The 12,166-nt window shown below is 32.3% G+C and overlaps 1 protein-coding gene across 1 annotated transcript; it reads left to right on the forward strand.

Moving 5' to 3' along the window:
* The first annotated feature begins 1,676 nt into the window (after window positions 1–1,676).
* LOC123560171 (brain-specific homeobox protein homolog) lies at window positions 1,677–7,294 on the forward strand. Its single transcript, XM_045352428.2, has 3 exons — window positions 1,677–1,953; window positions 4,407–4,591; window positions 6,288–7,294. Exons 1-3 carry the CDS (start codon window positions 1,677–1,679, stop codon window positions 6,597–6,599), a joined length of 774 nt encoding a protein of 257 aa, XP_045208363.2. The 3' UTR covers window positions 6,600–7,294.
* Window positions 7,295–12,166: the final 4,872 nt, after the last annotated feature.

Consider the following 12,166-nt stretch of genomic DNA (forward strand, 5'->3'; position numbering starts at 1 on the left):
CCAGAAGACGTCTTAATTTGGCAGAAATAACTCACCAGCTTATAAATTACGATAATTCTCTTATTATGGTTTAAAGATTGTCGTCTACGGGGAAAATTAGGTATTCCAAGAAGACCGGTGCGGCGAATCTGTTTGCCTAAGCAACTAAAATGATCCATGCTATTAACTTAATGCGATATTTTCTCTCGGAGGCTAAAATCACGACAAATTTCAAAAGGCAAGGAAAACTCGCTAACACTCAAATTAAGCTGTTTTTATCCTAAATTAACTTAAGTAATCAGAAAATTTGATTAATTTATCAAATTTCTGAGCTGAATTAGATCCCAAATGGAATGCATTATGCATTTCAATTGTTACGTGAAGGCACTTAATTTCCGCTAGAAGCTAACAGAAGTTTGGGAATGTTAAATGATCACATAGAATGTATCAGATCTGTAAGAATTTCACTTGGACGGAAATCAAATCGGAGAAATCAAAATCTTGTTTTAGATTACTGCTTATAAGTATTTCTTACTATACTTGTCTCGTTTTTCAAAAAAGTCTCCTGAAAAGTTATTTATTTTATACAAAGTCATTTTCAATAAAATTTGGTTTAGCTTCTTATATTTAGCGGAATGAAATAAGTATTTAGAACGTGGAGAGTGGAAAAAAATGATACTGTTCGGAACTTGTATGTTGGAAATTATATTTTAAATGTAAAAAGCGGATCACTTGGCTTTTTTTCAAGGTTTATGCTTTTATACACGCCTGCACAATTTCAACAAATGTAATTGCTTTTATATAAATGCTCCCAGAAACAACTGACCGCCATTAACGATGAAATGATATATCTGGTCATATTTTCATAATTTCTAATTGTTCCTCTGCACGGTTTGCTAACGCCCAGTCCCTCGCGGAACTACTTCCGTTTTTGATTACGACCAACTTAGGGTCCATAATTAAAAGCGGAACAAGATGTATTGAGGCGTGGATATGGGGATGGTGTGTAATTATTTGGTAATTTGTTGGACATTAGGGATTAAAGCTTCCTATTATGGTAACAATTCTCCATCAAAGAATTCATTAATTCCATTTGGATCCATTTAAGTCCTTCAACAACGCCTTTGGTCTTTTTTCCGTGTCTCTCTTAGGAAGTTATTAGAGATGACAACGCGGCCATTCAAATTAAGATTATTTTCCTGACAACAGTGCTAAGTTTTTTCTGACTATTTTTCTACATACAATAATTTTGATAAGAGGGCATCAAGATTGTGCAAAAATAAAAATAAAATAACAAAGTGACTGAATTAAGGATGAATAAAAAAAATATAAGCGACGTTAAATTATGCTTGTTTAATTTGATAAATCGCAGTTTTTCAACAGTATTTCAGTTATGCAACGGCGGTCAGTTAATGTGAGCAGTGCATTTGGATCTGCACGAGTACTGACTTGTTCTTCTCGGGTAATACACAAGTCTTGCACATGTCTCGGAGGAGGAGGAAAAATTACGTCAGACATAAACTAAAAAAAATCGCTATACATTCAGTTAGCCGGTGTGTCCACCAGCCTGTCATGCAGTTATGCACATTTATGTTATATTAATTGATCACAACAATTTCAAAACTATTTATTATAGCAATTTAAATCTTAAAAAAGAAATGAAAATATTGTGTTAATCTATTTTTAGAGATTGAACGATGGAGCTAGGACGACTGAAGGAAAGTACATCTACATCTCGACCCTCATCATTCTTCATAGAGGACATTTTGTTGAGTAAACCAAAGCAGTTATGCAGAGAATATTCTAATCTCAGCAACTTGTCCGCCATTATGAGACCATCACTTCCGGCGGAATACGCAGCCGCGTACCACTGTTTCCCGGCTTCACCAGTATTCTTTCCACACGTATTACAGCACGTGCAGGGACTGGCAGCCAAACATGCTGAACATCATTTTATAACGCCAACATCTTCCGGTAAATATTTCATTCTCGTTCCGCTAGTATGAATTACATCTTCTGAAAAAATGTTTGAAGTTGATTCTAGTATTAAGTAAGAGATAATTGTTTTAATACTATTTAACTTTTCAAATTTTCATAATGAGCTTGATCAATAATCGGAGTAAACAAGGCATCTTGTCCTTCTTCTGACAAATCATGGTATACGTACTACGGAATAAAGTACTATAGATGTATACTACAATGCATACAATTACAATACCGTTTCTTGCATAAATATTTCATATTTACAGCAAAATAATTATACAAGATATAAAAAGTATCAATATTTTAATCAGGGTTTTCGCAAGTTGTTATCTAATATTGCTTTAAATTCGAGTACTGCTCGTGTAATACAAGATAACGTAAGACAGTGTAAGATCCTTGTATGGGACAACATTACGCTAATATTTGATAAATAAAGATTAGTTTGTAAGACAGTCCAGCCCGTGTCTCTCTAATATGTTTTCTTGTGTACAAGAGATACTCCACAGGTTTCAGGCGTTATCGTGAAGTGTTAAGGACACTTAAGGACATAACAAAAGATGGATAAACAACTGACAAAAGGGGCGAGCTTAACCCTGAACCTGTTGAATCCCTCTCCTAACGATTTGCTTTGTGCACGTACAAGTGTAATTAACAACATGGGGTTAAAGTGGTAGTCAGGTTAATTGCAATTTAGTCAAGGCAAATTGTAATTTCTCAGTCTTTGATAATTTAAACATGTATTATCGTATTTGACAGTTTCATGTTAACTGATATTTGTATTTTAACAGGTTTGGTTCAGTAAGGTGACGCAGTGTTAAATAGTTTTGATAATGTTATTGTGAAGGAGTGTTAGACAAGATATTTTGTGGTATTAAAACGATACCATGCAGATTTAATTAAGACAATTTTCAAATATTCGTCGGTTAAACGATAACATTAATAGAATGTGTGACTTTGTTCTGTTAAGGCGACAATTAATATACAAACTGCATATCATTTACCTTTTAACAAATCAACAAGAAAATAACACGGAATATCCCCACGAGAACATCGTGCTCATAGATGCTATTTATTTTAACAGGCACACCTATAACATTAACACTGAATTTGTAAAAGTCGGCATTGTAAATCATGATGAAGAATATAATATGATGTTAACACTGAGGTACCCGTTAAAGCTTTGATTTCGCAAGTCGCTAAATAAGTAATAATAAGTAAATGGTGACATTTAAAGTGATTTTCTAGTTTTTTATATTTTATTCAGAAAGTCAGATTGAGCCTTTCATATTAATTTTTAAATGTATACATAATTTTAAAGCAGCCATTTCGCATATTTTTCATTGTTATGTTCAAATCAGTTCCTTTATTTCATGGCGCCATAAAACTTAATTAAAAGCGAGACATTGTTAATGAAAACAAACATGTTACGTAAGCGTTGATATATATACTTGTACTTGCCATTCATAATCTTTTTGCGTGTCATTTGTTTCATATGTTATGGAGACAGATGATAAGCTGTAATGCTTAAATCTAAATAAATTTTCTGCTCTGTTCTGTTCTGTTCTGTTAATAGATGTCGCAGTTAAAAAAGAAAAATGATTGAACTATCATAGCGGATTATAACTTGATAATTCCACTTATAGTATGTAAATAAAGGGATTTTGTATGTATCCTTCAATAAAGAATGTACATCTAGACTTTCTTACATGAAGATAACAAAATAAGCTTCTTCGTATCGAAATGTATTACAAAAATCATTACACAATTTAACTTTAAATTTTGTAATGATATCATGAAATTTCACACGAAATTGCTCTCGTAGAATTGCAAAAGTTAATAAAAACCAATGAAAAGATATAAACTGAGGAGACAAGTTGTTTCTTTGAAAGTAAAATCTGTCTTTGACTCGTGAATTTTTCTTTCTGGTGTTTACTTGATTCTTACACACAAACAAACACCTTTTGTATTACATTAGACCTTACATTCTCAATGTCGGAGGATATAAGTCATTTCTGCAGTGCTTTGCTTTATATATTGACGAGACTGCTTTTCTGCGGTATACGAAACATCCGTAGGAAAACCGTTACTTTAAGCATTTATGTAAGATGTCAGACGGAGCTTTATCGTAAAAAAATAACTCGCACAAAATGATTGCTTCAGATTAATTAACTATGCGATGGTTTCAAATTGTTATCTTTATTGATTTATATTGATAAAAGAAGAATCATATCTTATTTTTTTCAAAGCAAAATCTCACGTTTTCTTTTACATGCATCAAAAATACGAAACATGGATGTTTACAGCGCTATATCCCTCCTCTTTTCTTTGCATAATTTTCTTTTATATACCAGTAATTTTCAATATGAGCAGCACTGTCATAAGAGCACGTATGCTATTTGATTTATTGATGTATCATAGCTGATTTTATTTCTATTTTTCTCAAGGGTTTCCGCTGGGTCCCCTGTTTCAGCACGATAGTCCAGGAAAGCACTGTAGACGGCGGAAAGCTCGTACTGTGTTCAGTGATCAACAGCTAAATGGTTTGGAGAAAAGATTCGAGTCTCAACGTTACTTATCAACCCCTGAACGCGTGGAGCTTGCGTCACAGCTTAGTCTGTCAGAGACCCAGGTACTGGATTTTTTTTTTTTATAAAAAAGGCATTTTCTTTGACGTTTCATTTAGAGTATTTGTGTACATGAGAATACATATATTTCAAAATGCTACCATTTTGATCACCTCATTCTAAATTGGGATATTTTCATAGAAAAAAAAATAGAAAAAATTTTAGTTTCCACTTTACGGCAATATTTAGAACATTTTACCCTCACATAAACGTTTAAATGTTTATAAATCATGTCAAAATACACTAGTAAGCAAGAACTTAGTATCTATATTTACAGGTATATGTAAGATCTTTTTGACTACGATAAACATAATTTTAAAATCAATAAAGAAGTTTACTATAATCTAAAACTTTCTATGTCTGTACAATGACATTGTCAAGGGAGACAATCGATAAAAACGATTGGACAGCTTTAGTTAAAACTTACCAAAGCAATATATGCTTTGACTTCTTCTTGGTGGTGACGTAAGCTTGTAGACGTGTCTTTGTTTATATATTAAGGTTAAAAGACTACCCTCTCAGATATCATCTGTTATTCTAAATCTGCCATTTACATGCTTGTGTACTATTGCAATCTGTATAAGCTGTATATGCTTAAGACAAAAATAAACTATGTTCTGTTCTGTTTAAAGCGTTGTCGGGTATTGAAGGACAGGTTTGTCTCAAATTATTCTGATTAGCAAAAAATGAAAAAAAATATTTATAGTTTGAATTCCCAGACACGTCGCATTAAGAAGGAATAAACCAAAGACAGTGCTGATAAAGTTGCTTTGTTCCACCGTATGAAGTTCTGGTTCTTTTTTGAATAAAAAATTGCGGAGCGCAAAATAAAATTTAACTTTAAAATCGCATTTTTCTAAAATATGAGGCTATATGTAGCCGAACTATACGATAGAAAATAGCAAATCTTAAACAGTTTAAGATAATGAATTATAACCGTAAGTAATACGGTTAAAAATATGCTTCAGTAGTGTAGTCGAAAGAAGTTCAAAGTAAACAGTTACTAAATTTTCATTTTTTTTGGCGCATTGGTGCTAAAATCACATATCCAAGTGTTAGAAAGAGTGAGCTCTGTCGTGCTCATACTATATATGATTATAGAAAGATAATAATTAGTGACCTTTAACCTTAGGTACACCCTAATACCACACCGGAACATGACTTATTTTTTGAATGAATTTGTGATAAGCTGAAAACACGTGTATTTTGAAATTTTGAATTTATCGTTTTTCATTTTGGAAAATGTGATTTTCGTTTACGTTGCTTGCACATCGTAATTTAATATTAGATACAAAATATCTGGATTAAATTTTAAACTGTTTAAAGGCCCATAATGTTTTTGTTTATAATGTTGTTTGAACATCTTTTGTCATGAACATTAAATAGTTTCGTTTCATGTTAAATTCTATTTTCGATAATTAATTTCTGAAATATAAGACAAAGTTTTGAATGATTAACGTAGTAGAAACTATTTTTGAATCCATTGCTTACATACCCCCTTTGTGGCTGTGAAGTGCATGTATACTACTGCAGCTGAGGATGTTTTGCCTTAGTGGTTGTGCGTAACATCTATTTGGATAGCTACTGTGTCTATTTCAAACCTTGTAGAACTTGCTTTTTTCAAAAGTCAATATACGATAATATTATGTACTCGCTTCATATTTTAAAGATTTATTTGTAATATATAAGCTTGTATTCTAGGTGAAAACGTGGTTCCAGAACAGGAGAATGAAACATAAAAAATTACAAAAGAAAGGACATAATGATTCTGATGACGTCACGGAAATTAATGAGGATGACAGTGATAGTGGAGCATATGACGAACATTCTGTGTCAATTGACGACGAGCAGACGACATGTACCACGTCTGGAAAATTTACAAGATATGACGTGGAAAGTCTCGTGAAAGGTCAAAGTTCATTTACATCCGGGTGTTCAAACTATCGTGCCAACTCGGACGAAGAAGACAATGAAGAAATTGACGTTGTTGAGTCGGATCGCGAAAACTCGTGATAAAACGATGTTGTGAAATCTGAAGTGTCATATTGTTAGTATTTCGATTGTATTTATTTTGTGAAAGTACAGTGAATTATGTTAATTGAATGGCCAGTAAGACACAGCAATTTTAGTGCAAAAGTAAAGTAAACCAGACAAGAGGTTAAGTGAGTATGCTTCTAGTTACATAAACAGACTTAAATCTCCACATACTGTGTAAGCTTAACTTCTGTTCACAGTTTACATTATAACATTTGTTTCCAGACAAATTACTTACTTTCTAGTATACATGTACTATATTTGTTACCAAGAAAACAGTCACAATTGCGGAAATGGATATAAGAAACGAAAGTTTTAAATTGGCTCTGCATTTACTATATTGCATACTTTCTGGTTCACCATATTCGTCACACTGCTTTTCGTTAATTTCTGTTTATTTTTACATAGGTCTCAAGGTGGTATTACTTGTTCAAACTTTTGAATTTGGAATATAATTTTATGGACAAAACCGTAATTTGACCTGTGAAAATTTCGGGAAACTGCCATTGTCAGCATAATGAAGTATTTCACATAATTAGGTTGATTTTGTTTCTCCTAAAATATATGTACGAGTATCCAGCAACAAATTAAATCAGGATTCTAGATTTAAAACTGGCTAAAATTTACAGTTACAAGTACCATATCATAATCGTAAGTTTTAGAGATATGTTGAACAATTAAAAAGGTCAAATAAGCACCCTTGGAGTTCTTTCGTAAAATGTATAACAATACTGGTATTGTTTAATATTTGAGAGAACTTCTTACATAATACGTCGATCAGACAGTAAACTAGTATAATATTGAACGGTTCTTATAGAAAAAAGGCTTCTACGCCTTAAGTGAAACTTTATTGTATATTTTTATACTTCATATTATATACATGTATCAAATAATTAAGAACAATTTTGGAAAATTGGGAAAATTCGAAAAACGTGTCTAATTTGAAATGTCGCGTTGGCAGTTCTATTGTCACTCTCAATTTGGCTTTTACCTCTAACAAATGTCCATGTTTGTTGACATCTTTTAACATCTTTCAGAGCTGGTAATGAATTGAAAAATGTGTTAAACACACACTGTTTAATATTACCGGAATAAAAATGTATTTTAAGATGATATCCTCTATGAAAAGTAATTAGTAATGCCAGTATAAGACAAGTTGAAAGATTTCATGCGGCCAAAAGTTATACAGACCAGAGATTGTTGTGGGAGAGGGGTGATTTAATTGTTCCGGTTGTTGCTAGGATATTAGCGATTGTTTTCCGGAAAATTACGGACACTGACGAAAATGAAATTAATTTTCAAAAATGAAAACAATAGTTTATTGCTGTCCATAAACAATATCTAAAACTGATTTTTTACGATTATTAATAACTTGTTGCCTGAAAATTATCTATGCCAGCTATATAACGAAAACGGCGTTCCATAAATGCGAGCCAATCGCATATCGGTAAAAAATCACGCAAAAACACCCATGTGCTACACTACCTGTTGCTTTCCAGTAATTCTGCAGGTTATAATTACATACATATATAAACAAAACAAAAAACTCTGAAGAATACTATGTATGGAAGACATGTGTGCCATACTAATTGCCAAATACTATATGACTAAAATGTTTAGAAAAATGTTACGGAAAAGAACAGGTGCTCGTCCAGTCTTGGTGTCCATATAATAGGTCCCCCATAAAAAGTTAAAGACTACTGTTTTTAATCCTAAAACGAAAAAAAAAAATTTTTTTTTACTATATATACCGATACATTGAATTGATTCAATGTATCAATATAGTAAAAAAGAAAATTTTTAATATTTCTTTTTCGTTTCAGGATTAAAAACAGTAGTCTTTAACTTTTTCATTGGGGACCCATATATAGACACCAAGACTGGACGAGCACCTGTGATGTATACAGCAGTTTGTTTAAATGATCATTCTACAATAGCTTTCGTATTTTGTACTTAACAATAAACTTTTATAATTTGTCAGTTAAAATTTTTCAACAAGCATTTGGCATCAAATATTCGTATTTAGGTAATCGATCTTTCATTAAAGGCAGTCACGTTATACCAATTGCCAAATACAATATATTTGATGTCGAATGCTTAATACTAAATGTCAAATACTTATAGCTCAATACAAGATTCGAAATGTTTAATCATAAATACTAATCAACATGCAAATTGTTTAATGTAAATTACTTCATGATTAATGCCAATTGCTAATTGTAGATTAATTTGGCTTTACGGGTTAAGGGACTGTATTATATGTCTAACTTTTATATTTGAAGATTTACAATTATCATGTTCTACCAGTCTGGTATGAAGCACATATATCTTCTACAGGTAAAGAAACTGTTCACTTTAAAATGCTTATTAAAGGTCTTAAAGAGACAAAGTCATGCATAGAAGGCCTTTGACCATTTAAAAGGTGAATTTATCAATTTTCGCAGCACTATGATATTTCAAATATGTACTAAGCAACATGCATTTTGCATTCATTTTCCTTTATTTAACACTTAGCATTTTATCATTTGATAATAAGCAAATGACAATTGTAGTTTACATGCAGCATGGCACATATGCCTTCCAGATCCTATCATTTTCTTTATAAATTATGAACAATGATATAATGATATAAAACTATATACATATACAAGAATTTGTCTTTTTGTCCAGGTAGAGAAGAGATACACTGTATATAGATCATTTTGTATATTAAATTCAGGAAAGGACAAACAGATATTTAGTGCTTGTACATAATATTTCTGACTACATTGATACACTTATGTGCTTCTGTCATATATTGTACATTATATTCATTGTGCTAGGATCTGTTGTGACAGCATACTTGACAGGTGCGTTCATATAAATGAATCGAGCAAAAATTTGTGATTCAACTTTTACAGCATTTTTTGAGAATCAGAGGCAATAAACATACCTTTCATTATACGATGAGCGATTTCATTTGACTTGATGACAAAGCGTTTTTAGATGGGGCAAAGTTTCACGTGTTCCACTGAAATAGCCATAGTCCGACCCGCGCTCGCCAGCGATGTTCATTCCAGTACTGAAACTGTACCAAATGAGGCCGCCCGTTTTGTTGTATTTCATTTTTTGATTGATTGTCAGTGTCACTTTTTTGGTCATTGAATTGGCATGGAAATTTGAAGAAAATTTAGAGCACCAGTTTGAAATAAGCAGAGAGCTTGTAATAAAAGTTAAATATTGTGCTGAGAGAAAGGAAGCTTATGTTGACATGGTTCAGTTTGTACATATATTTCCTAATCAAAATGGGCCTTCATTATTACAATTATGTCGAGTATAATAGGTAGAATTTTTGTTGTAATTGTTGCTAGTCGTTTATTTTATTACTGTTAATAAATTTGTGATAAGATTATCTACTGTTGTTTTCTAATTGTCCTGAAATTGTCTTGAGATTCCGTAAAATGTCCGTCATATAATTTCTGTAAGGAGAGCCAATGGTGTTCAAGTAAAAGTCGAGATGGGTATAGACTTACTCCCACATATATAAATGGTCATGCTTATAATCATATCATATCGATGGGTTAGCGCCAAAGTGTAGTAAGTGCTTTCTTTATTTATATCTAATCATGACCGTTTGGCTCTAATCCTTCGATATGCTGATCAAATTAAGATTTTTAATATCATAATTTCAGTACATTGTATATAGAAATTCATACAGACAAGACATCCATTCCAGTGAAACAGCTGTTTGTTATCAATAAGCAAATTTTAATTTATTTGTAGCATTTTTCCAAAACGAATAAAAGCTGTAACTTGATGAGAATACTTCTTATTTATGAAAACGTATCAGTTGAATAGATAGATATAAACATGTTTCTTAGTTATAATTGATACGGGTGAAAATATCTATCTCTTCTACAATGATCTCCTCGTGCATACAATGTAAATATTTTCTTGACACGCCATTAGTTCATTTATATTTAACCCTTACCCTGCTAATTTTCTATGATGAACTTGCCCATCTTTCAATTTGGAGAGTACCATTAACTGTTAAAAGGGGTGCTTAACAAAACAAAATGAGACTGACTGAATGGCAATCGTGCAGATCTTGCTCAGACTGCACGGATGTGCAGGTTGATCATGGTTTACACTGGTCGCAAAGGCAGCATCCAGCGTGTCCAGCATAGTAAGGGTTAATACGTGTCATAAAATGCTTATACCGAACGTCTCAACTGAATAGCTTTCCTAAATGATTATTACTATGTTGAAATGTTATACCAAAATAGCAACAGATTAGTCTCCGTCGGTTCTCAACTCCACCAACAACCAATTTCTAAAAATCAAGACAGATGAAAAAAAAGTTAACTAATTGAAAATATCCATAGAAGACGACTAATCATGTGTTATTCGGGCACAGAAGCAGGCAGGAACTGTTTCGCAAAGGTGTTTTCAAACTCTTCTTAATATTCACAAACAAACATGTATTTAGAAGATAGAGCCAGTCTCATTTAAACAATCTTGTATGACGTTTTCTCATTTTTCTTGTATGATGTTAACTATTTTAGGTATAAGAGGTCTATAACATAGAGTTAGATCACTGAAATGAAGGTTGTAATTACACCTTTTAAGAAAGGTGCTGTATTTCTGTTGATATTTTGGATGTTTCAATGGCAAACTTTAAAATATCTGTATAAACCAAACAGTAAGTGAATGACCAGTTGGAACAGTTTACCTGACCAGAATTAGGCTGACCACCTTCATGCATGGAAAGGTAGGTATGTACTTTAATACATAAACAAAAGTACATAAACTAAAAATACACGTATTATAGTATTAAAAATACAGAATCGTCTGCCAAATTAAATCAAACAATATGTTGTGTTTTGACACAATTTAGATGATTTAGATATCAAACTTTGACAGTGGTAACAGAACCCAGACGCCCCTCCGGACATCAAGGCAGGCATCTCGGTTGAACCACAGACCTGCCGTGAGCCACATGGATAGCTTCCTCATATGTTGATTACAGTATCTAGAAGCAAGTTAACCACTTGGTCACGGAGGCCTGCTTTATTACAAAAAATCTATATAATATCATATATAAGTTATTCACCAAACATTTGATAAGAACCAGACGATTATAACGTACAAAAAATGGAAAACAATTTTGTTAAGCGGTCTAGAAGTGGAATGATATTAATAAAACCATGAATTATGTACTTGCGGTGAAACATAACAGGTCTTGTAGTATATAGAGCACCACTTCTTGTGTAATTTACGTGTATTAGGGAGATTAAACCTGATTTGTTACACTTAAGTTGGTATTTTAATGCGTTAAAAAGGACACTAAACCAAAAAGTAGATTACGATTCCAGCGGTTGACCTATATAATCAGTACACATCTACAAGCCTTCTCCATTTCTTGTCTTACATATAGGTTTTTTTTCCCTTTTTATAAAGCCTCCTTGAGCCAGGTAATGAGATACTGTTACTTTTTTATTTTTGAAAACTGCCACTGGAAAAGTACACACATGTTTGCTGAAACAATTTTACGTCAATAGTGAAAT

The sequence above is a fragment of the Mercenaria mercenaria genome, chromosome 10, assembly GCF_021730395.1.
Source record: "Mercenaria mercenaria strain notata chromosome 10, MADL_Memer_1, whole genome shotgun sequence".
NCBI classification, from domain to species: Eukaryota; Metazoa; Mollusca; class Bivalvia; order Venerida; family Veneridae; genus Mercenaria; species Mercenaria mercenaria.